Genomic DNA, 24,595 nt, shown 5'->3' on the forward strand with positions numbered 1-24,595 from the left:
ATGACATATTAAGGGTTTGAGCTTAAAGAATATTGGCTAAAATGCTAATATTCATTGTAAATACTTATTTTACATCAATGATAGAATTTTCTTGGCTTTTGTCAGTTTTTCTTTTATGAGAAAAGTTTTGGTTACATATATTCATCATGGCAGTGAATTGTTTTTGATTGTAGTCAGGGACAGACCCTTTAGTCTTGGCCTAGTGTTACATTGCGAGTGTAGGTAGATCCCAGAATTCTAGCTGCACCCACTATCAGCTGTGCTGCTTGGGCATGTTACATAACCTTCCCCATCGTCTGTCCACCAGTCAGATCACCCATCTTGCAGGGTTGTTCAGAGACGCCAGTGTAAAGATCAGTGCTGGCACATGGATCTGTAGGATTCCGGAATTATTTTCTTGTCAGCATCCTTGGTGATACATAACAAGAACTTTTTGACTTGGTAAAGCAGAAGGTTTACTAACTGGACCCAAAGTCATCTTTGTCAGGAGGGACAGGAGTAGAGCAGCTCTGTGACCCTCTCAGAACATGCTAGGCAGACTTGAAGATGCAGCTCTCGTGGTGGTTCTCCAGATCAGGACCTGGAGAAGTCTGTTAGCTTGGGTGGAGGCACTGCTCTTGGCAGTTTGGGAGTTCAAGACTAACAAAGCATGATTGAGCAAGAGAACAGCAGCAGAAGGGAAATCCTGTATGGACCGAAGAACTCGAATCTGTTAGAGCAACGTTAGTCTCACAGATTAGATGACATAACTAAATGATACATCCAGCACCCTAAACTTAGCCTGTGCTGGCGGCATGGACTGCATTCCTTAGAATGGGAACGTGACTAGCTGTGCTCGTTGTCAGAGGTTTGCAGTGACCCCACTGCCTTCACCATCCAAGATTAGTCAGAGAGCTGGATGTAGCTATATGCACCTCTAATCCCAGTGCTAGGGAGGTTGTGGTAGGAGAATTATTACATGTTCAAGTCGAGCCTGAGCTGTAGATCGAGTTCCTGACCAAGCAGGGCTGCATAACAAGAAAGACCTGACTCAACAGCAACAACAAAACAAAGCCAGGTTCTTAACTCTAATATTGAGGAACTATGTTATTATCAAAAGAAGGTGTTCTCTGCCACTGGAATAAGGGAAAAGATATCTTACCTATTCTTTGTTTCATTGTGTTCTTGATGTTTCTCCATTAAAATAAGACAACTTTTTAAAACCCTAAGAAGGCATGGATCTGTCTGAGTTGTCCTAATTTGGGGACTGTGGTTGAATGCTTTTCAGCTTAAATATGTTCAAATAATTAATTTCAATAACAGACTTTTAAACAGCAGTGAGATGAATCACTTTTTACTTGACTATTTATTGATCATACAAGTGGTTAATTTTTTTTTTGTTTAAAGGAACTTAAACAGAATCGAAGTCAAGAAATTGATGACCATCAGCAAGAAATTTCAGCATTGCAGAATGTGCATCAACAGAAACTGACAGAGATAGCTCATCGGCATCGAGAGGAGCTAAGTGACTATGAGGAACGAATTGAAGAATTGGAAAATCTATTACAGCAAGGTTATGAGTTTACTGACTTCACAGACTAGACGGCATTGTTAAATAGCAAGCCTTAGGTGATTCACAGATCAGAATATCAGAATACTGTTGTAAACTCAGACTAAGTTCCATGGACTAAGAAGTGACTCATTCTGCTCATTGCTAAGTCTGTGGTGATACTTCCTTGGTCTATAGATATGGAAAGGCCTTCTGCACTTATGTAAGGGGTTGCTTTACATTGTTTACTGATGACACTTCAGCAAAAAAAATTATTTTGTTTCAAACTTAAATATATAGACTTTTTAGTAGTTGGTTCTAATGAAGTATTTGACTTTTTATTTATTTAAAATTATAAGCTAATAATTTGACTTTTTAAGTTGTCCCAAGTTCTAAAGTCTCTTAAGTCTTTATATTCTATATAGCAAGCAATTTACTTTTTGGAACTTGACATTTTATTCCTCTTGTTTTGTTTGTTTAATGTTTTAGGTGGCTCAGGAGTTTCAGTAACTGATCACTCTAAAATGTATGATATGCAAAACACCATTCATAGTCTACAGATGGAAAAAGTAGAATCTACAAAAAAAATTGAAGAACTTGAGGATAAAATAAAAGAGATATATGAAAGATTATCTTCTGCAGAGCATGACCAAGAAGTCTGGAAGAGAGAACAGGAACGACTGGAAGTGGAAAAGCGACAGATGACTGAGCAGTGTGAGCGCCTGAAGCTGGAATGCAGCAAACTGCAGCCTCTTGCTCTGGGGCAGAGGGACTTTGTGACAGAGGAGGAGCGGACTCTCCCACAGAGTTCCTCAGTTGCAGAGGTCTTGAGATTGCAGCAAGCTTTGACTGGTATATGTTTGGAACTTACATTGGTGTTTCTTGGCACACTAGGTCTTTTTTAAGACAAGCACTTTAAATTGCATATTCTATGTAAATGACTTTGTCATTTGAGTAGAATTGTGGGGTTTGAATTGAGTACCAAACAGGAATTGTCTGCTAATAAGGGTTAGCAATAATAATAATAATAATAAGCTAATAAGGCTTAGCAGGTTGTCTCTTAGCCTCCCTTCCTTATTCTCTTAGGTATTTATGTAGAACTCAGTGGTTTTGGAAGCCAGATAGATTTCTGAGAAATGTTTATGGGCATTGGAGTTGTTATTCATATAGGTATTGGTCTGTTTCTTTAATGTAGACAGAACAGACCATTGTCTGTAACTAATAAGAGCCCAGACTCTCTGGTTAGGGAATTTAGCATTCCATTGTTACCCTTTGAAGTGATCTATATAGAAGCAAAGGTTTGAGTGATAATAGCTATGGATTATTTTCTGTTATTTTCCATTCTCCAACTGATACTTAGAATTTTAAATACTAGTATAAAAAATTAGTATTGAGGAAATAGGTAAAACATCAGTATTCATAGATAGGAGGAAAATAGTGGGAGGGAACTCTTCAGCAGGAAATAAGCATTTTATTTTGCATTTGTCTTCTTTATATAGTATAGACTCTATATGAACTCATTTATCCCTTCTCTGAAAATTTCCAGCCTTGTGTACTTGTATACACCCATATTTCTCTCCTCCCTGCCACTCTATCATGATCTCCTGTCCAGAATGGTCATATAACATGGATTTTCAACCTGAAATTAAATTCAGAGTAAGATCATCTCTCCTCTCCCTTCCTCATATTCCTTCCCCAACCTTTGGGAAACAGAATTCTAGAACTCAAACTTGACCAAGCCTTGTAGTTTTTATTTCCTTTATTTTTTTCATTAAAATTTTTTTTTCTGTATAAGTGATATTTCAGGATTGTGTCTGAAAAATCAGGGTTTCTTGGGTGCATAAGCCCTGGGAGCTGCCACTTAGGCTAAGGGAAGGCAGTTCAGTGGGGATCTCCACCCCCAAGTAGCTGTACTTGTTTATAAAATAAGAGTATCATATTGAGGGAGCCACTTACATTTGTAGTTACAGTTTGCCATTACTGTAGTCCTTCCCACTTTTCCCATTCCTATAGCCATGGACTGACTTCAATCAGTCATAATTTCTGTTACATAGCTTTTAATAGAGTAAGTAGAAAAATGGTTAAAGAACAAAGAGAGTTGGGTCTGGAGAGGGCTCAGTTGTTCAGAGTGCTTGTTGCGCAGTCATGAAGACTAGCCTTGTCCATGTGTCAAGCTGAGCATCTGTATGTACCTGTCACTTCAGCTCTGAGGGAGCTGAAATAGGAGAATTGCTGTACTAGGCTGGCCTAGAAAACATGAGTCCCAGGTGAAAGAAGAGACCCTGCCTCAAAGGACTACTAGATAGATGGAGAGAGGCAGAAGAGGAAACAACACCCTCTTTTGGCTTGTGAGCTACCACACAGATGAACTCACACATGTAAATCAAACTTTGAAAAAGACAGTTGGGTAAGAGTATTATCTTCCTTTTAGGTCTGAAGTAGTCCTGTGTGCTACGTGAGTTGCTGTCTGCAGGCTTTCCTTTTGAACAGCATCTGGTCCAAAGTGCGTGTTAGAAAGTGTTGGCTTTTTATTCTCTGCTTTCCATTATTCTTCAGTCCATCTTTTTTCCCTTCAGTTCTGAAGCGAGAATAAATATTCAGAAGTGCAAAGCCAGTTAGGCCCCTATTTCTAGTAGGACCTGGAAGATGAAATCCAAACTTACTTATTGGATGTCATATCTCTTCATCTGGTCCCTATCTGCTTCCTCAGTTTATTCTTATTGCCCAGCTTTGTAAATTTTAGTCATAGTGGACTCTGTGCTTTCTTCAGTAATCTCTAGTAGTCTCTAGTTCTCTCTCCATTATATTTACTGTATTGTCCGGACAGTGTGTTCCTGTGTTTTTTTGTTTTGTTTAGTTTTTTCTTTTTGGGCCACTGTTAGCACATTGACTCAGTGAGTTCTCACCTCCCCACTCCCCCGAGGAGAAGGAGAACTGCGCTGCCACTTCCTGGCCCTTTTTTCTCACCTGGTTTGGACTAGATATTGGCTACTTTTGCCTTCACAGTGCTGTACTTGCTATGTCACACTGTATTGTAATCATTGTTTGTTTCTATCACAATTCTATTCTGAATTGTAAGCTCATAAAAAGCAAGAGTTGCATTTTTCTGTCTTTTGTCTAACACTGGCTTTGTCGTAAATGCTCGGTTGTCCAGAAATGAGCATAAAATGAAGTGCTTTAGTTGATCTCATGATATTCTGTCTCTGGGTTCCTTTTCCAGAACCTTTTTCTCTATGGATCTGTATGTAGTACACTCATTTCTAAGTCACTTTAGATATGTGAAAGAGAATTATACTGTTGCAGTGTAAATTTTTATTTATTGCTTTTCAAGTTTTTCTTTTAAACAACAGTCTTAGACCTGATATGTTTTTAGCTATTCAAACTAATGGATAATATTTTGAAACACATCATTACTATTTTTATCAGAACAGTGACTTACAGTGATAATTCTTACACTTTTCCAAAGCATTGGATTTTGACATGGTTTTAAGCTTTTACTTCTTATAGTTATGAAATGAAAAATGGCAGAAATGTTTTTTTTATTTCAAACTGTCAACCTACTTGCTAGTGATAAATATACTTTGTCTTAATGGACTGCATCTCTGAGTTTAATGTGAGAGGCAATTAAAATATTTTAAGTAATGTCAGGTTCATTTATTGTTTTTACAGATGCTGAAAATGAAATAATGAGACTAAGTAGTTTAAACCAGGTAACTTCTTGTTATGGGAGAAAGTTTTGGGCATTATTTTACTAAGAGAGTTTTGATTAATTGTTTTTGCTTATCTTTGTTTTCTCATAAATTCATGTAAATTTCCCCCAGGAACTTTTAGTAATCTGTGCTTAATGATCACTAACAAAGTTTTTTGCATTATAAATTGATATGTTGGGTGTGTAATTGGTGACTTGACAGTATAGACAGGAACTGATCCTATATCAAAGTAAGGAATGCATTTTGATTTTTCCTAAAATAAAAAAAAAATCAATGTTTTTTTGAGATAGAGTTCTCTGTAGCTTTGGAGCCTGTTTTGGAACTTGCTCTGTAGACCAGGCTGTCTTCGAACTCACAGAGATTTGCCTGCCTCTGCCTCCTGAGTGCTGGAATTAAAGGTGTGTGCCACCACCACCTGGCCAAAGTTTTTTTTTTATTTTAATGTCTGTGTTCTTGTACATGTGGTTGTGTGTGTGTGTACCCATATGTATGGAGGTAAGAGAATAATTTTATGGAGTTGGTTCTTTCCTTCCAACTTTATGTGGGTTCCTGGTTCCAAATTAAGATGGCCAGGTTTGCATAGCACGTGCCTTTACTTGCTGAGCCGTTTCGCCGGCCCCTGTGTATTAATTACAAGTTACTTTTGGATACACTTTTATATTCTTTAAATATAATAAATACTCTACAAGAATGTCTAAAATGAGTGAATGATTCTAAACTGTCCAACATTGGATTATTTTAACTTTTATATGTTACTAAAAATATTCTGAGTATAATTATACAAATATGTAGCTAGACTGCTTTCTTGTAAACTGAAAATTCTGTGTTATCTGAAAATACTACTTTAACATTTTTATAGGATAACAGTCTTGCTGAAGACAATCAGAAACTTCAAACATGTGTCCAAATTTTAGAAAGAGAGAAGTCATTATTGAGTCAAGAAAAGGTAGGTGCTGTTAAAATGGGGTAGAATTAAAATGGTGTGTGTCATAGGTCATGGTTAAGGATTAGTTCATATCTGTGGAATGCTTAACGATAGAGACCTCGCAGTAAGTCTAAGCTCATTGGTAGCTTGCCCAGCCAGCTTGGAGTAGCTGGGCAAGGTTCAGAGTGTGAGAGGCTGGCCAGAGTATAGTATGTGCAAACAAACCAGTAGGCATTTAGGTCTGAGCAGAAGAGGTGTGATTCTGATGGGGCCCTGACAGCAGCACCTACAGGTAGGGGAGATGTCTGGCTGTTGTTCCCCACAGTCCCTGTGGTGGTAGGTATAAATTTCTTACTGTTGAACAGTGAAGACAGATAGCTTTGCTATTAGAACCTTATTTTTTTTTGTGCGTTAGTAGCAAAGATGGCATAGAGTGCTATGATACACTATTTAATATAGGAAGGAGCATTATGTTTGCCTCGTAAATACACACTGAAAAACTTCATGCCTCTGTTACGTGGCCTCCTACCCAAAGACAGTCTGTGTTTCATATTCCTAGAACACCACTATTCCTGGGTATGTCGATACATGTCTGCCTCTGCATATATATCCTTAGGAAATAGCAGTGTCAACATGCTACTCTAAGTCCCCTAAGATTTTAGTTTCAGCTTCTTTCTACATCAGTATATAGGCAGTGTTGTCAGAGAGGCATGATGGTTGTAGTGTACAGCCCTGGACATGAGATGGTTGCTGCTGTTTTCCACAGAGTACCGGTAGTGACTCACATCACTGTTCTTATTCCCATGTGTGTGCTGCTTCTGGGTCTGCTCCTCCGGAATCCTCCTCTTTATCTAATTGGTCTAACTACGCTTTTTAGTTGTAGGCCTCTTCCCAAACCTGTAGGACCTCCCAGCTTTTCTTATATTTTCAATTTTCTGGCCACCATTAGAAGTCTCTGTAACTCTTCACTGAATTGTATTTGTTTCCCACTTAATGCCAGATGTGCTCCTCAGATCAGCCCGAGAAAGGTTATCTGCAGTTCTCCTAAATGGTCAGATAACTTTAGAAAGACTTAAGGAAATAATGCTTTCTTTCTTTTCTTTTTCTTCTTTCTTCCTTTTTTACAATTTATTTATTTTTATTTTATGTGTACGAGTGTTTTTCTTGCATGAAGTATATGGACCATATGTATGCCTAGTGTCTGTCGAGGCCAAAAGAGATTATCAGATTCCTCGAAACTACAGTTACAGGCTGTTGTGAGCCGCACGTTGGGAACCAAACTTGAGTCTTTTATGAGAGCAAGGGTTCTTAACTACTAAGCTGTCTGTTCACCTTTCACCTACCTTTTTTTTTTTTTTGTTATTGTTGTTTTTTGAGATAGGGTCTCACTCTGTATCCTAGACTGACCTGGCCTGTTATTCATTATATAGCCTCGGGCTGGCCTCAAAATTATAGCAGTTCTCTTGTTTCAGCCCCACAAGTGCTGGGATGACAGTCATGAACCCCTACATAGGCTCCATCTTTCAAGGACAGTTCAGAATAAGTGTTTGAATTGAAAGGAAATGAGAAAGAGAGATGGTGGCGATACTCTCATACAGTTTTATAGGCCTCTTTTATATGGAACTATTAGGTTTTTTAAAGGAAATTGATATTATTTATTTCAAAGTTGATCTCAGAAAAGTTCAGTTTTAAAAAGCTTGGGACTTTATGTACCTTATAATAAACATAAACATGAGAAAATGATGTTGAATCATAGAGGACTATTTAACTTCCTAGGTTTTTTAAGAAAATGTTATTACATATTAGATTATTAAAAACATGTGTAGGTCTGTGTTTAGTAATGTTGGGTTTTTGAGAAGGGAGCCTGGTGCTCTTGCTTAGAAGGTAAAGGAAACAGGTTCATTCTTCAATTAAGAGAAGGTTTTGTATTCTAATCGAATCATATAATAAGTAAGTTCCTTTAATGAAAAAAATGGACTTTTTATTTTCTAATTAGAGCTTATAGTCTGAATGCGTACCAATTTTCTTCATTTTTATTTACTTTGTCTGGAAGAGAAGAGATTGGGGCTTTTATTAAGCGTGTGTTTGGTAGGTATAAGGATAAGGTTGGTATTTATGGGACTAGAATAGAAAAGGCTTCTGCCCTAGGAATGGTCCTCTGCAAAAAAGGTAGGCTAGAAGGTGAGCGCAGACTTGTAGAAATGCTCTGCTTGGAGATCTATATAAAACTCTGTGACTGAAGGCTGTGACTTGTTCCCATGCAAAGGATTTAAAATAGATACCCTGTTATTATAGGCCATTCATGCCTGTAAGGTTCACCTTTTGATGTCTCTTCTTGAGTGATGGCTTGTCCTGCTTTTCCTGTCCTCTTGTCATTTAAGGAAGAACTTCAGATATCACTTTCCAAACTGAACAATGAATATGAGGCCATTAAAAGTACAGCTACAAGGGACATAGATTTGTTTTCTCAAGTTCGTGACTTGAAACTTAACTTGGAGGTGAAGGAACAAGAACTGAATCAGAGTATTCATGAAAATGAAATACTCACGGCTGAGCTGGAAGAACTGGACAAGCAGAACCAAGAGGCTACTAAGGTAAAACTGCATTAAATATGATGAGGCGTGAGGAGCACACTGCAGCCAGTCGTCTGGGTACTGAACTAACATAGACAGGGATATACTTTGGTGGTTTCATATTTTAGTTTGCTTTTGATATAATCAGAGATGCTACTTTGTCTCTAAAATACTAGTTAGTAAAGTATGTTTTAAATTTGTGGAACATATCTCAGAACATACTCATCTCACTGAGTTAGGATATGTGAACAAGCAAGCATGGGTTTGCTTGGTAAACTATGTACAGAGATAGTTAGCAACTTGAGGGCTACTGTTTGTTGATGCTTGTTTTGGTGTTTAAAAGTTAGAAAAAGAACGTGTGATTAACCTTTTCTGATTTTAGATTTTTACTCCTAAAATGATAAACTTTTTTTTTTTTTAAGGTTTTTCAAGACGAGGTTTCTCTGTGTGACAGTCCTGGCTGTCCTGGAACTCGCTTGGTAGACCAGGCTGGCCTCGAACTTATTGAGATCTGCCTGCCTCTGCCTCCCAAGTGCTGGATTAGAAGTATGCACTACCACCACCCAGCCTAAAATGAAAAACTTTTGTAAATTATTTTGTGAAACATAGTGGGTTAGAAAGTTATTTTTAAAGAAGGATTAGAAATACTCATTTTATTATTATATGATGTATGAAATTTTACAAAATTTTCTTTAGATACTGACATGAGAAAATGTCACAAAGTTACTGTGCAAATTAATTTTTCTTTCAGCGTGTGATTTTGATAAAAGATCAGCTATCAAAACAGCAAAGTGAAGGAGATAGTGTCATCAAGAAGCTAAAAGAAGATCTAGATGATGAAAAACAGAGAATCCATCAACTCGAGGATGATAAAATGAACATTACCAAAGAGTTAGATATGCAGAAAGAAAAGCTAACTGACAGTGAACGGGCCCTAAGTGATTTACAGTTAACCAAACAGAAGCTTGAAGATAAAGTAGAAGATTTAGTAGATCAACTAAGTAAATCAGAGAAAAATAATTTCAGCATCCAGAAGGAAAACCGTGAACTGAGGGAACACATCAGGCAGAATGAGGAGGAGCTGTCCACAGTCAGGAGTGAGTTGACACGGTCTCAAACCCAAGGCTCTAACAGTAATTTGAAGGATGGTTTACTTAAGGAAAGGGAAAATGAAGTTAGAAACTTAAAACAGAATCTTTTAGAAATAGAAAAGCTGAATGAACATTTGAAGCAAGTTGCTTTTGATCTCAAAACAGAAAATGAAAAGTTGGTTGTAGCATGTGAGGATGTAAGAAATCAGTTGGAAGAATCTATTGCTGGCAACAACCAGATTTCTCTGGAAAAAACTGCCTTGCTGGAGACTCTGAAATGCGAAAAGGCGCAGCTAGAAGCAGACTTGTGTGGAGCTGAAAAGAGGCTGTTGGAGGAAGCGAACAAATACAAGCAAACTATTGAGGAACTGTCTAGGGCACGCAGCCTGAGTAACTCTGCCTTACAGATGGAACATGAGCACTTAATTCAGCTCAGCCAGCAAAAAGACTCTGAAATAGCAGGGCTCAAAAAGAGTATTGAGCAAATGGATACTGATCATCAACAAATGAAGGAAACTTTATTGTCTAGTTTAGAAGAACAGAAACAATTGACACGACTTATAAACGAAAAAGAAGATTGTATTGTGAAACTTAAAGAAAAAAGTTCAGAACTGCAGGAGGAATTGGACAAATGTGCGCAGGCCTTAAGAAACAATGAGGCTCTAAGGCAGACAGTAGAGGAAAAGGATAGAAGTCTTGGATCCATGAAAGAAGAGAACAACCACTTGCAAGAAGAACTGGAGCGACTCAGGGAACAGCAGAGTCGGACTGTGCCCGTGCTTGAGTGTAGAACCCTTGACAGCACCACAGAGCTAGAGTCTGAGCTGTCTAAGCTCCACATCATCAAGGATAATTTGGAAGAAGAAATTAAACAGCACCAGAAGATGATTGAAGATCAAAACCAGAATAAAATGCAACTGCTCCAGTCTCTACAGGAGCAGAAGAAAGAAATGGATGAGTTAAGATACCAGCATGAACAAATGAGTATCACACACACCCAGCTCTTTTTAGAAAAAGATGAGGAAATTAAGAACTTGCAAAAAACAGTTAAACAAATAAAAGCCCAGTTGCATGAAGAAAGACGGGACATTCCAACAGAGAATTCTGATATTTTTCAAGAAACAGAGGTTCAGAGCCTTAATATAGAAAATGAAAGTGAAAAGCATGATTTATCCAAAGCTGAAATGGAAAGGTTAGTGAAGGGGATAAAAGATCGGGAGCTGGAGATTAAGCTTCTGAATGAAAAGAATCTGTCTTTAACTAAACAGATAGATCAGCTGTCTAAAGATGAAGTTGGCAAGCTCACTCAAATTATCCAGCAGAAAGACTTGGAGATACAAGCGCTTCATGCCAGGATTTCCTCAGTTTCCTATTCTCAGGATGTTGCATACCTCCAGCAGCAGCTGCATGCCTACGCTATGGAAAGAGAGAAAGTAATGGTTGTCTTAAATGAGAAGACAAGGGAAAATAGCCAGCTGAAAACAGACTATCACAAAATGATAGATATTATTAGTGCCAAAGAAGCAGCCCTTATTAAGCTGCAAGATGAGAATAAAAAAATGTCTGCTAGATTTGAAAGTAGTGGTCAAGATATGTTTAAAGAAACTATTCAGAATCTATCACGGATTATTCGAGAAAAAGACATTGAAATAGATGCACTGAGTCAGAAGTGTCAGACCCTGCTGACAGTGTTGCAAACTTCTGGCACAGGTAACGAGGTTGGAGGAGTCAATAGTAATCAGTTTGAGGAGCTCTTACAGGAACGTGACAAACTAAAACAGCAAGTGAAGAAAATGGAAGAGTGGAAACAGCAGGTGATGACCACCGTCCAAAATATGCAGCATGAGTCAGCCCAGCTTCAGGAAGAGCTCCATCAACTTCAGGCCCAAGTTTTGGTTGATAGTGATAACAATTCTAAATTACAAGTAGACTACACGGGCCTGATTCAAAGTTACGAGCAGAATGAAACCAAACTGAAGCATTTTGGGCAGGAATTGGCGCAAGTTCAGCAAAGCATAGGGCAGCTTTGTAACACCAAGGACCTTCTCCTAGGAAAACTGGATATTACGTCACCCCAGCTCTCTGCTGGCCCATCACTTACCACTCAGTCAGCAGAGCCGCTGAAGACAGGCCAGTCTGCGGGGCCGTGTGAGTCCTCTCAGCTGCTTCAACAAGAACTGGATGGCCTGAGACGGTCACTACAGGAAAAAGATGCCACCATCAGAACACTCCAGGAAAACAACCAGAGACTGTCAGAGTCTGTGGCTGCCTCCTCAGAGGTAGGGAGAAGAGAACACAAGCAAACCGATTTGGAAATGAAGCAGCTGAAGGAGAAACAAGAGGTTTTACAAAACTTACTTAAGGAAAAAGACCTCTTAATCAAAGCCAAAAGTGACCAATTGCATTCTTCAAATGAAAATTTCACTAACAAAGTGAATGAAAATGAGCTTCTGAGACAAGCTGTGACAAATTTGAAGGAGAGGATATTGATTTTAGAAATGGACATTTCTAAACTAAAGGGGGAAAATGAAAACATAATGGAGACTTCCAGGGGGAAGGAAACAGAATACCAGGCGCTGCAGGAGACCAACATGAAGTTGTCCGTGATGTTGCGAGAAAAAGAGTTTGAATGCCATTCGATGAGAGAGAAGGCGCTCGCTTTTGAACAACTCTTGAAAGAAAAAGAACAGGTATGTTCTCAGACAAATGTTGATGACCAAGGAGCCTTTTTAATGTGTTAGTTACTTTATTGCTACTGTTTCTGAGGAAGTCTGACCTTGCTCACTTAGGAATATTTATTTAAAGGTATTTTGGGTTCATGAGCAGTTTCTTCACCTCCAAATTACAAGATATTTTCAAAGGTTTTTAGTAGTAGATTAATCCTTCATAACCTCCTGAGTTGGTGATAGCTTGTTTTTCTCCTTATGCCTCTTGCATCCATCTTTAGACACTCTGAGAGCCTAGTGCTCAAGAAAGAGGCTTCCAGGTCAGTGCCAGTTCAGTTCCTCCAGTCCTATGTCCAAAGTGTGTGGTGTCTTCAGCAGTGGGTTTATCTTCAAGTTCTGGAAGGCAACCAAGTGCAATGCCAGTGCTGTTTGGGGTCTCCTGGACCCTCTTGACCAGCAATTCAAAGGAAGCTGTCTAACACCTAGCACTGGGGTTTTTGTAGGGTAGGCTGTGGCTCTTGTAGGGGACATTGTAGTATAACTCCAAATAGTATGACTTCCTTTAAACTATGTGTATGTATGTACACATACATCCCTATATTTTTTTAAGTAAACAAAATAAGATTTCCTTGCTCGTGCTCTCCCTCCTTCTGCTCCTGATTTGGACCTTGAGATTTCTGTCTGGTGCTCCAATGTGGGTCTCTGTCTCCTTTCATCGCCTGATGAAGGGTAATATTCAGGAGGATGCCTATATGTTTTTCTATGGGTTCTCCTTCTTATTTAGCTTCTCTAGGATTACGAATTATAGGCTCAATGACCTTTATTTATGGCTAGAAACCAAATATGAGTGATGGAGGTGGGTGGTCCTTGGACTTCCCACAGGGCAGGGAACCCTGATTGCTCTTTGGGCTGAGGAAGGAGGGGGAGTTGATTGGGGGAGGGGGAGGGAAATGGGAGGTGGTGGTGGGGAAGAGACAGAAATCTTTAATAAATAAATAAATAAATAAATAAAAAACAAAAAAAATAAGATTTCTCTATAGTGTTTTCAAATGCATTTAGTGTTGTTTCTTTACTTCCTTCCTCCTTCTCTCTTCTTCTGTGTTATACTCCCAAGGTAAAAGTCTCCTCTGATTTTTCTCATTTTCCCCTTCATATCTCCTATGTCCTACTATCTTAAAATGTTTCTTTCCTTTTTCTGTATTTTGTTTTTTAAATACTAGTGATTGAAACTTTGGCCTCTTCAAATGTGCTAGGCAAGTCCTCTACCAATAAGATAGATTCCTAGAGCCCTTGAAAACATTTGTGTGTGTGTGTGTGTGTGTGTGTGTGTGTGTGTGTGTAAGGGGAAAGTTCTTGAGATAGAGTCTTATGTAATTCTGACTTGTCTAGAGCTTACTATGCAGACCAGGATGGCCTTAAACTCACAGAGATCCAGTGACCTCTGATGAAATTAAAGGCATGTACCACCACACCTGGCTCTCTTTAAAACATTTTTTGTTTGCTTGTTTAATATTCTTTATTTTTAAATTTTTAAATATTTTTATTCATTTACCATACCAACCACAGTTCCCCCTCTTTCCCCTCCCCTCATCCCCACCCACTCTTCAGAAAGGGTAAGGCCTCCAATGGAGAGTCAACAAAGCCTAGCACATCAAGTTGAAGCAGCACCAAGCCTCTTTAAAACATTTCTAATAAATGTTTCCTTTAGTACATCTTTGGGTTTATAGATGAGCTGTAGAGATTGTGAAGAGAGTTTTCATCTACCTCACACACAGCTTCTCTTATTGGTCCTGTCTTATGTATTTCAGGAGTTATTAAGATGCTGAACCAACATTGCAGCAGTGCAAGTTCATGCTTATTGAACCCTTCAGTTCTCGCCGTGTGTCCTTCTGGTGCAGGGCTGTGTAGGATACCACATTAGATGTCATGTCTCCTTAAACTCCTTCAGATCGTCTTTCTAAGGACATTTTTGGATTTTGTTGATGTTATTATTAACTATATTTTAAAATTATTTAATGAAGAAAATGTCATTTTGAAAAATCTATTATTCTTTAAAGCTAAAATTATTTCTTTCCAAAAGGGCAAGGCTGGGGAGTTAAATCAACTTTTAAATGCAGTTAAATCAATGCAGGAGAAGACAGTTACATTCCAGCAGGAGAGAGACCAAGTTATGTTGGCCCTGAAACAGAAGCAAATGGAAAACAGTACCCTCCAGAGTGAGGTATTGCACTATAATGGGCAGTGACACACACTGTTGTTTAAGGCAAATGATCATCTTGTGATTTTTCTCTTCCTCTGATATGCTGCATTGCGGTACACTATAATTTAGTTTTTGAAAGATTAACTGTGATACATACCTTGTGTATCAGAAAATTATCTCACTTTATAAGATTTACTAAAAATTACTCTGCCATGAGAGCCCATTACTTCTGTGTTCTGTTTCTGTTATAACCGTGCAGATGAACCTTACAAATGTAAAGCTTCTATTTGAATCTTTTAAAATGTAATTTGGGGAGAAGTTTTCCTGGTAAATGTGAGATATTAGTGTATTAAATATATTGTTTTATAGATAATACATAATGTAATTGATATTTATAATAATAATTATACTGGTTATAACTAAGTAAAACATGTTATTTATATAGTTAATTAAATATATATTATTATTAAGAATTATTTAAAATAAATGTTATAATTAGATGTTATAATTACATAATGGTACTTATGTATAATTAATATTAATATATTAATACATTTTCATAATATAGAATAATTTGATGATATAAGTGTTTTATGGGAATGGACGTTGCATGAAAGAAAAGTAAAGAAAGGTCCTCTACCTAGGTTCAACACTTACGTGACAAAGAGTCCCGGTTAAACCAGGAGCTCCAGAGATTGCGTGACCACCTCTTAGAGTCTGAAGATTCTTATACTCGGGAAGCTTTGGCTGCAGAAGACAGAGAGACCAAACTAAGGAAGAAAGTGGCGATGTTGGAAGAAAAGCTAGTTTCATCTTCGAATGCGATGGAAAATGCGAGGTAAATTTTTGTTTTTCTTTTTGCACGACTTTTTTTTTTTTTAAAGATTTATTTATTTATTGTGTACACAATGTTCAGCCTCGTTGTATGCCTGAAGGCCAGAAGAGGGCACCAGATCTCATTACACATGGTTGTGAGCCACCATGTGGTTGCTGGGAATTAAACTCAGGACCTCCAGAAGATCAGCCAGTGCTCTTAACCTCTAAGCCATCTCTCCAGCCCTTTTTGCGCGACTTTTAACTGGTCACTTGTTGAGTGTTGTGCTCAGTAAACATTTTGCTTGTGTTGGTTCAAATTCATTTTCACAAAAGTCATTGTCTCCATTTTATAGTTGCAGAATCTTAGGGTAAAGTGGTGTAAATACTTGATCAAGATAGGCACATATGAGGATCTAGCTCTCAGACTTCCTGCTGTCTAACTACGCCCCTCCCTACACTTAATGTCACTTGTCATTTTAGGGGACGGGTCCTGAGATGTTGGCAGGTCTTATTGGGTTCTGTCCAGTCCCTCAGGAGCTAATTTAATTCATCTGGCATTACTTTTCAGCAGGTGATTAAAAGCTGACCACATGTGGATGTTAGGGATGAAAGTGTAGGAGAAGTGGCAGGTCAGAGACCTGGCCCAGCTTGAGGAACCACCCTGTGGCTTATTAGAAGTTTTGAGTGACTGACTTTAAATACTCTACATTTTCATTTTCTCAGTAGAAAGATTTTATTCTTAGTACTTGGTTTTGGTTTGAGACAGGGTCTCATTAACTCACACTGGCCTCAAATTTGAAATCCTCCTGCTTCTGTTGCCCAAGTGCTAGGATTACTGGTGTACGTAACTGCACCCTACAAGAATATTACATTTGAGAAAGTCACACAAGCTAGAAAGATAGAAAGTAGAGCTCCATTCATCCAGAATCATCCTTTGTACCATTTTACATCTTTGTATTGTATTTTGTCTTTTAAGAGCAAAAATGGATCATATAATTGCTACTGTTTTGTGACCTCTTTTTTAGCATTTAGTAGTATGTCATTATACAGTAAAATGTATATTTCTACAGCAATATTTTATGACTGCATAGTATACCATTAATTTATTTACTGGACACTTAGAGCATTTTTAAAATATTTATGTGTACCATGTGCATGCAGGTACCTATGTAGGAGCCCCAAAAGGGCATTGATTCCAACTGGAGCTGGACTGTGAGCTACCTGATGGGGCTGCTAGGAATCAAACTTGGCTTCTGGAAGAGCTGAAAGCATTCTTAATCACTGAGCCATCTCTCTAGCCCTAGAGTGTTTTAACTGACAATATACTTTCTGTGTTGATGTCAGAATATTTCCTTAGTGTAAATATTGAAAAAGTGGAACTTGTAGGTCAAGGGGCATGTTAAAACTTTTGAGATCATGCTGTTAATGAACTTATAGGAAAATTATGACTATTTGTTGGTTATTTTACACTTTTGGCTTTTTTGAGGTGGGGTGGCACCACCCAGCTCCCAAATAAATCTTATAAATGCCTGGCCTTAGCTTGGCTTGTTTCTTGCCAGCTTTTCTTAAATTATCCCATCTACCTTTTGCCTCTGGACTTTTTTGTTTTCTTACTTCTGTGTATCTTACTTTCACTCTGACTCTGTGGCTGGCCCCTTCTTTTCTCACGCCTTCTTTTTCTCCCAGATTTCTCCTATTTATTCTCTCTGCCTGCCAGCCCCACATAACCTTTCTCCTGCCTCGCTATTGGCTTTTCAACTCTTAATTAGACCATCAGGTGTTTTAGACAGGCAAAGTAACACAGCTTCACAGGGTTAAACAAATGCAACATAAAAGAATGCAACACATCTTTGTATCATTAAAACAAATACTCCACAGCATAAACAAATGTAACACATCTTAAAATAATATTCTACAACAACTATATTTCTAAATTCTATATTACATTTTCCACTCTTTTTACTGTGTACAGTGCTGGGGGTGATATGAGCAGACAGTAGATAGTTTTGTCTTCAAAGAGGTTGTAAGTAGAGACAGCACTAAAAGTGATTCCTTTCCCCTACTTACATAGTATGTTGTTGTGCTTTCTGATTTAGATGAGAAAGCTTGTTTAATGTGAAATGAAAACAATGAGTGGTTGTTTGTACATTTGTATAATTACATTGCCAGAAATGCAAAACACCCTCAGGTCTCTGTCCTTCCCTATAACCTCTGAGATAAGCAGCCTCAAGTAGAGTTTTGGCCTTCTCTGACCAATCTGAATTACTCATTTCCCCAGTACTGTTTTCCTATTTCTTTTCCCCCCTACTTTTTCTTTTCATGTTGACTGAAGGATGGACCTGACTTTCTTAAGTGCTTTTTTGTGATTCTCACCTATTTTTCAAATTATGTTTTCTTCACAAAGGATTATTATTTAGTGCCCCATCCCTCATTTCTAAACCCAAACCCTGTAGTAATGCCTTTTTCTGAACTGTATAGAGAGCTTTGAGTCTTTGATGACCCTTATATTTACTTTTAGTAATTGTTGCATGTCTTAATAACAAATTGTTGCATGTCTTAACCTCTCTCATGTCAAAGAAAGTGTAAGTTTGCCTGTATCTAAAAATGTTTCATCTTTTATCCTTCCCACAACATATCTTAAACATAAACTAATAGTAAATATTTGTCATATATGTAAATTCAATCTATAGGTCATATTTAGATCGTTTAACAAAGTAATGCCTTCTGTCTGTTAGCTGAGTATTTTAAAAGCTCGTTTATCCTTAGAGTCATACTTTGATTTGCTAACCAGTCATCGGAATGAATAAATCCCAGGAGGATTTGGGGACATTTTAGGTCTTAGTTTACCTCTGTTTCCACAAGAGGGCGCTGTTGGGTAAAATATCTTCCAATTTGAGTTGCTTTTAATTGGCTTTATTAGTTACTCTTGAGTAGGGTTTAACTGAATATTAAATACAATGAAGACCATTGTGATATTCTGAAAATAACCTTCATTCATCAAAGATACACTCAAAGATAATATATAAACCAGGCCAAGTGTGGTAGTGCATGCCCTTAATCCCTGTAATGCCCTTAAGCACTTTCTTTTTTTTTTTTTGTTTTTTGGTTTTTCGAGACAGGGTTTCTCTGTGGCTTTGGAGCCTGTCCTGGAACTAGCTCTGTAGACCAGCACTTTCTAGGCAGTTGGGTCTTAAGAGCTTGAGGCCAGCCTGGTATACTTATTGAGTTACAGGCCAGTCAAGGGCTACATGGTGAGACCGTGTCTCAAAAAATAATATAATATAATATAAATAAGTAAACAAACAAGCAAACACAAATAAACAAAATAAGATGTAAGCCTGAATAGGTGCTGTGATGTTAGTATTGCCAGTATGACAGGAGATTTAGAATCCAGCAGACAAATCCTTGGCCATGCCTGTGAATTATCCAGAGAGGCTGATTGAGCTGAGAAGACCCATCTCAACTGTGGGCAGTACCTTCCTATGATCTGAGGTCCTGGACGGGATAGAAAGGAGAATGCAAGCTAAACACAATCATGCACTGTTGACTGCCTTTTGACTGTGGATGCAGCATGGCCAGCAGCTTATACAAACTCTTGCCACTGTGACTTCTCTGCCATGATGGACTATACCTGCAGACTGAGCCGTATAAGCTCTCTTAAATTGCTTCTTGTCATGTATTTGGTCACAGTAAGGAGAAAAGCAACAAAGACAGTTGCTACATAAATAAATCTCTTAGGGAATCTTTAGATTCATATTTAGAGAAATGAAGGGCTTCCATATGTGTGTGTAATAGACAGAAGAAAAATAATAGAAAAAGATAAGCAATCAGAACAACTTGTCAGTGGGATGACCATCAGAAAGTTCTGGGTTCACCATAATTCCTTGTGTGAGGTGCAGAAAGGTGTGATTAGACTCTGTGCCTGAAAAACTTTTGTTTGTTTTGCTACATGCTCACTAAATACCTTGCAATCTAACTGGAATTTAATGTATTAAGATGTAAAGAGAGTATTTTTTGTTAAATTACTTAAGTGGATGAAGCAGTTTGCTTGTATTCTTTTATTTGAAGTCATCAAGCCAGTGTGCAAGTTGAATCGTTGCAAGAACAATTGAGCACGGTCTCCAAGCAGAGGGATGAGACTGCCCTGCAGCTTTCTGTCTCTCAGGAACAAGTCAAGCAGTATGCTCTGTCACTAGCCAATCTACAGATGGTTCTCGAGCACTTCCAACAAGGTATGTTACCTACTTGGCTGATGTCTTAGTGAAGAAAAATTTTGGTTATGGTAACTTTGCCTTATTTGAATATGAAGTTAGGTATAGGAAATCCTTAAATGTCACCACCACCAAGTAAATTCACACTTCTTTTATGACTAAAGCTATTTTGATTTTTTAAAAAAGTTTAATATATTATTACTAATTAAGGTGAAAGTTGAGGAGTATAACTGTTTTTTGTATTTTTGTTTGTTTTTGCTTTTTGAGACAGGGTGTCTCCGTGTAACCCTGGCTATCCTGGAATGCACTCTGTAGATCAGGCTGGCTTCAAACTCATAGAGATCTGCCTGCCTCTGCCTCCTGAGTGCTGGGATTAAAGGTGTGCGCCACTGCCATCCAACTTATTTAAAAAATATTTTATGTATTTATTTTATGTGTGTTGGTATTTTGCCTGCACATTTGTCTATATGAGGATGTTGGATCCCTGGAACTGGAGTTTACAGACATTTGTAAGCTGCCATATGGGTGCTAGGAATTGATCCTGTGTCCTCTGGAAGAGCAGCCAGTGCACTTAAATGCTGAGCCAAAAGTTGAGGAGTTAGAAAGGTAAATAAAATGAAGAAGGAGAATCAAGTGATAAAGGAGATTATTCAGGGCTGCTGAGTTGACTCAGTGAACAGGTGTTTGCTGCTAAGTATGAGGACCTGAGTTTGATTCCCCAGGACCCACAGGGTGGAAGGAGAGAACCCATTCTTGCAAGTTCTCCTGACCTCCACACACACACTGTTGTCCAAGTGCACTCAGACATGCACACGAAATAAATAAATAAATAAGGGGCTGGATGTGGTGACAACACCATGAATACCCAAAGTAGGGTGACAAAGGCAGGCCGGTGTCAGTGAGTTTGAGACAAGCCTGATCTACACAATGAGTTTGAGGACAGCCAGTGTACGTAGAGAAGACCCTGACTCAAAAATTTCAAAAACCAGCTGGGCAGTGATAGCACACGCCTTTAATCCCAACACTCAGGAGGCAGAAGCAGGCTGATCTCTGTGAGTTCAAGGCTAGCCTGGTCTACAAGAGCTAGTTCCAGGACAGGTTCCAAAGCTACACAGAAACCCTGTCTTGAAATAACCCCCACCCCCGCAAAAAGAAAAAGAAAAAATTCAAAAAGAGAGAGAGAGAATGTAAAAGAAGCGCATACAAGAGGAAAATGACACTCTTAGAATGATTAGGTTTGAGATGCTGGAGTTTGAAGCCCCCCCTTTTTTTTATTTATTATGTATACAGTGTTCTGTATGCCTGCAGGCCAAAAGAGGACACCAGATCTCATCTTGGATGGTTATGAGCCATCATGTGGTTGCTGGGAATTGAACTCAGGACCTTTGGAAGAGTAGCCAGTGCTTTTAACCTCTGAGCCATCTCTCCAGCCCTTGAAGCCCCTTTTAAGTGTTAATAATTGTAATAACTAACTTTTGAAATACTAGCTTGTTCTTAGCTGTTCATTTGTGCTTTGAGGTGGCTACATTTTCTATTCCAAATGGAAAAGTACTGTTTTAGAGACACTCAAACAGACAGAACATTTTTATTCTAAGAAAAAAGTTTGCTTTGTCACATTCTCCCTACCATCATTAGGTTTACCCACTTTAAATCACTGACCCATCAATTTGTTGACTAAGTACATCTGGTAATTATTAATTGGGTTAACTGTTAGTTTGATAGGGGGGATAGAGGATATTTTTGTGCCTAAGAAAATCTTTAAATTTGTAATTGTTTGACCCCTTAGGGCTGTCCATCTAGTTGAAATTCAATATATGATTTCCAGGTGGGTAGTCCACACCTTTAGTCCAAGCATTCCAGAGGCAAAGGTAGGCTGATCTCTGAGTTACACATAAGCCAGGGCTATGGAGTGGCACTGAAAAATAAAAAGACTATTTTTAATGTAATTGCTAGACTGACTATGAGAACAAAGGCGTGGACAAAGAGGCTGTAGAGAGTGTTGCTAAAGGGGAGGCAGAATGGGGTCATCACATGGGGAGAAGAGCCTACGAGGCTCACGGCTCCTGGTGTCAGTGCCACTTGATATGTCTTAGTGAGACATTTGTACTTCCCTTTTGAGATGTTTAAATGTTTTGTTTTTAATTATTAAAAGCCCAAGTGATGTAAAATTCCAGCTTTATACACTGTTGGAAAATATTACTGTAACTTTCCTTTGTTCTTAGAGGAAAAAGCTATGTATTCTGCTGAATTAGAAAAGCAAAACCATATCTTAGCTGAATGGAAGAAGAAAGCAGAGACTCTGGAAGGAAAAGTGTTATCCCTGCAGGTAGGCAAAATGCTTTCTTTTAAGAGCTGTGTCTTGGAAATATTCTCATAAACCATTCATTTACTATTTAATGTTTGAGTGATTGTATTCAGCCTTCTACTGGGTTTAACAATGAACTGTCAGGCTCAGCATCTCACAGGTGACATAAGTGAACGTGAGATAAAAGGAACTTTAAATGCTTTAGCATACCTCAGTATCTTGGGGACTCTGCAAAATGAAAACTAATTCATCTACAAGATTAAGTTGAATTTTTCTGTTTTGAATAAAATATTTTGTATATTGTATTTGTTATGTATTAATATTATATATTGTTTGATCTTTTAGAACAAGAAGGGTTCCCTCCCTTATTACTGATTCTAGCAATTTGAGCGAGTTTGTCTTGTTTTTGTTTTTTGTGTCAGGGTTTCATTTTGTAGCCCAGACTGTACTTGAGCTCTCAGTAATTGGTTCTTGCCTCGACCTTCCAGATGCCGATTACAGGAGTGAATCACCATGCTCAGTCTTTTCTTTTAAAGCCTCTTGAATTTTTTTCCTTATTATTTTCTATTTTATATATAAAAGTCATAAGGAAGATATGGGTGAAATCAACCCTGCTGCAGAGATATGACACCAAAGTGACTTCTGTTGCCTGAGATTTTTATACTGCCCAATCCTGCAGTCATTCAGCCCCAAGGAAACACACAGAGGTCTACATTAATTATAAATTGGTTGGCCTATTAGCTCAAGATTCTTATTAACTCTTATATCTTTCATCAACCTTTAATTCTTGTCTGTGTTAGCCACGTGGCTTGGTACCTTTTATCAGTGAGGCAGTCTCATCTTACTTCCTCTGTGATGACTGCAGACTGTGTCTTTTCTCTTCCCAGCATTTTCCTGTTCTTGTTGCCCCGCCTCCACTTCCTTCCTGGCTACTGGCCAATCAGAATTTTATTAAACCAATACAACTGACAAATCTTTACAGGGTATAAGACCATTGTCCCACAGCACTTCCTTTTTTTTTCCTCAAAACAAGACCTCTGAATCTAATCTCCTTTGTTTAGCTTTTTACCTGCCCATTATCCATAACAACTTGTAACTAACACTCTAAACAAAGACAAACATCCATAATCCAGTTTTTGGGAATGTGGGTATAGTTTTCTAGGCTACTTCCTGCTGATTGGGGATGCTGATCTTAATGGGACCTAAAGAAAGTTTAGAATTATAATCATGTCCTAACTGGAGTATTTTGTGATGCTTGATCTTCTCAGTCAGCAGTCTTGAAACTGTTCTGGATGTAGAACCTAGACATCTGGGCCATCCACTCCTATTGGATATTTCTCAGGGGGTCTTCTTTGATCAAACCTACTTTTTCTTAACTCAGAATGAATCCACAGCTTCTCATTTTCTGTGGAAAATAATTTTGTTAGCTTATGGTTCTGGGGGTTGGGAACTCCAATATTGAGGGACTTGTATCTGACAAGGGCCTTCTTGTTGCATCGTCCCATTGTAGAACTAAAGAGATACAGCAGGAGTGGCCTGAACTTGTCCTTCTTATAAGGACCCACTCCTGCAGCAGTGACATTCATTCTTCCTGAAGGACAGTGCTCTAGTGACCAAAACACCTTTCATAGGCCCTGCTTTCCTATGTTCCATTTACCTTATTAAAGTTATCAATGTATCTACGAAGGCATATTTTATTTTATTTTGTTTTTTGAGACAGGGTTCTCTATGTAGTACTTGATTTCCTAGAGCTCGATTTGTAGACCAGGCTGGCCTCAAACTCTCAGAGATCATACTTTTAATTGCGACCAGTGGTATTAGAATAGCTTGTCTATTAGATTCTTAAAGTAGAAGTCTGAATCTTATTTTACTTTTACAAAACCAGTTTTTTTTCTTAATTTAAAATATAATTTATCAATTTTAGAAAAGCAAAATATGCCAGAAGAAACTTAAGAAGAAATTAATAAAGATAAAAGGTGAATAAGCAAAATAAAATTCAAACAAATGTCAAAACAACAAAATATAAGTGCTAATGTCCAAAGAGGCTTGTTTTTTTTTTTTTTCTGACTTTGTAGAGGTCTGGGGCTCGGGTGTGGGGTGCAATGGTAGATTACTTGCATAGCACCTGTGATACCCTGGGTTCCACTTCCACAACAGCAAACCCACTGTGTACATATAAACACTATGAAGTTGTGCTTTGGGTTTTTTCTTTAATGTTTAGATTTTTTAAATAAAATACTTAATTTTTTTTAATACCAAATTTAGATTTATAGATTTGGAATAATATATTTCTATTTAATTTTTTTTTGTTTCAGACCCCATCAGAGTTCAAACCCTAGAAAGCAGAATCAATAAGGAGTGTATGTGTCCATACATTAATGAGTATAATATGTAGACACACGTGAACTTGATTACAGGAAATTGCTCATGATTGGTTGAGTTTGGAGGGCTGGCAGTCAAGATGGGACGACCACATCAAAGGCCTGACTGGAACTCACAGGCATAGGACAGAGCTTTTGAGTTCAGGCAGTTAGGGCCGTCACAGATGGAGGGAGTCTGTGAGCTTAGGA

At 38.1% G+C, this 24,595-nt stretch overlaps 1 protein-coding gene across 4 annotated transcripts in view; it reads left to right on the top strand.

Annotated features, from left to right (window-relative positions):
* Trip11 (thyroid hormone receptor interactor 11) overlaps positions 1-24,595 on the top strand; it is a 73,129-nt gene that overhangs the window by 18,921 nt on the left and 29,613 nt on the right. For 2 of the 4 annotated variants that reach the window (XM_041633147.1, XM_041633150.1), the window contains 10 exons: positions 1,387-1,552; positions 2,018-2,380; positions 5,198-5,238; positions 6,098-6,184; positions 8,545-8,757; positions 9,488-12,517; positions 14,574-14,714; positions 15,338-15,531; positions 19,578-19,741; positions 21,943-22,046. In XM_041633147.1, coding sequence (XP_041489081.1) covers positions 1,387-1,552; positions 2,018-2,380; positions 5,198-5,238; positions 6,098-6,184; positions 8,545-8,757; positions 9,488-12,517; positions 14,574-14,714; positions 15,338-15,531; positions 19,578-19,741; positions 21,943-22,046 — 4,503 coding nt within the window. The remainder of the gene's footprint in view (positions 1-1,386; positions 1,553-2,017; positions 2,381-5,197; positions 5,239-6,097; positions 6,185-8,544; positions 8,758-9,487; positions 12,518-14,573; positions 14,715-15,337; positions 15,532-19,577; positions 19,742-21,942; positions 22,047-24,595) is intronic. The other 2 variants (XM_041633148.1, XM_041633149.1) reach the window with 2 other exon arrangements.

This window comes from Microtus oregoni, unplaced genomic scaffold (genome assembly GCF_018167655.1).
Source record: "Microtus oregoni isolate MIOR12 unplaced genomic scaffold, Mior012 000043F_ref0000047, whole genome shotgun sequence".
Lineage (NCBI taxonomy): Eukaryota > Metazoa > Chordata > Mammalia > Rodentia > Cricetidae > Microtus > Microtus oregoni.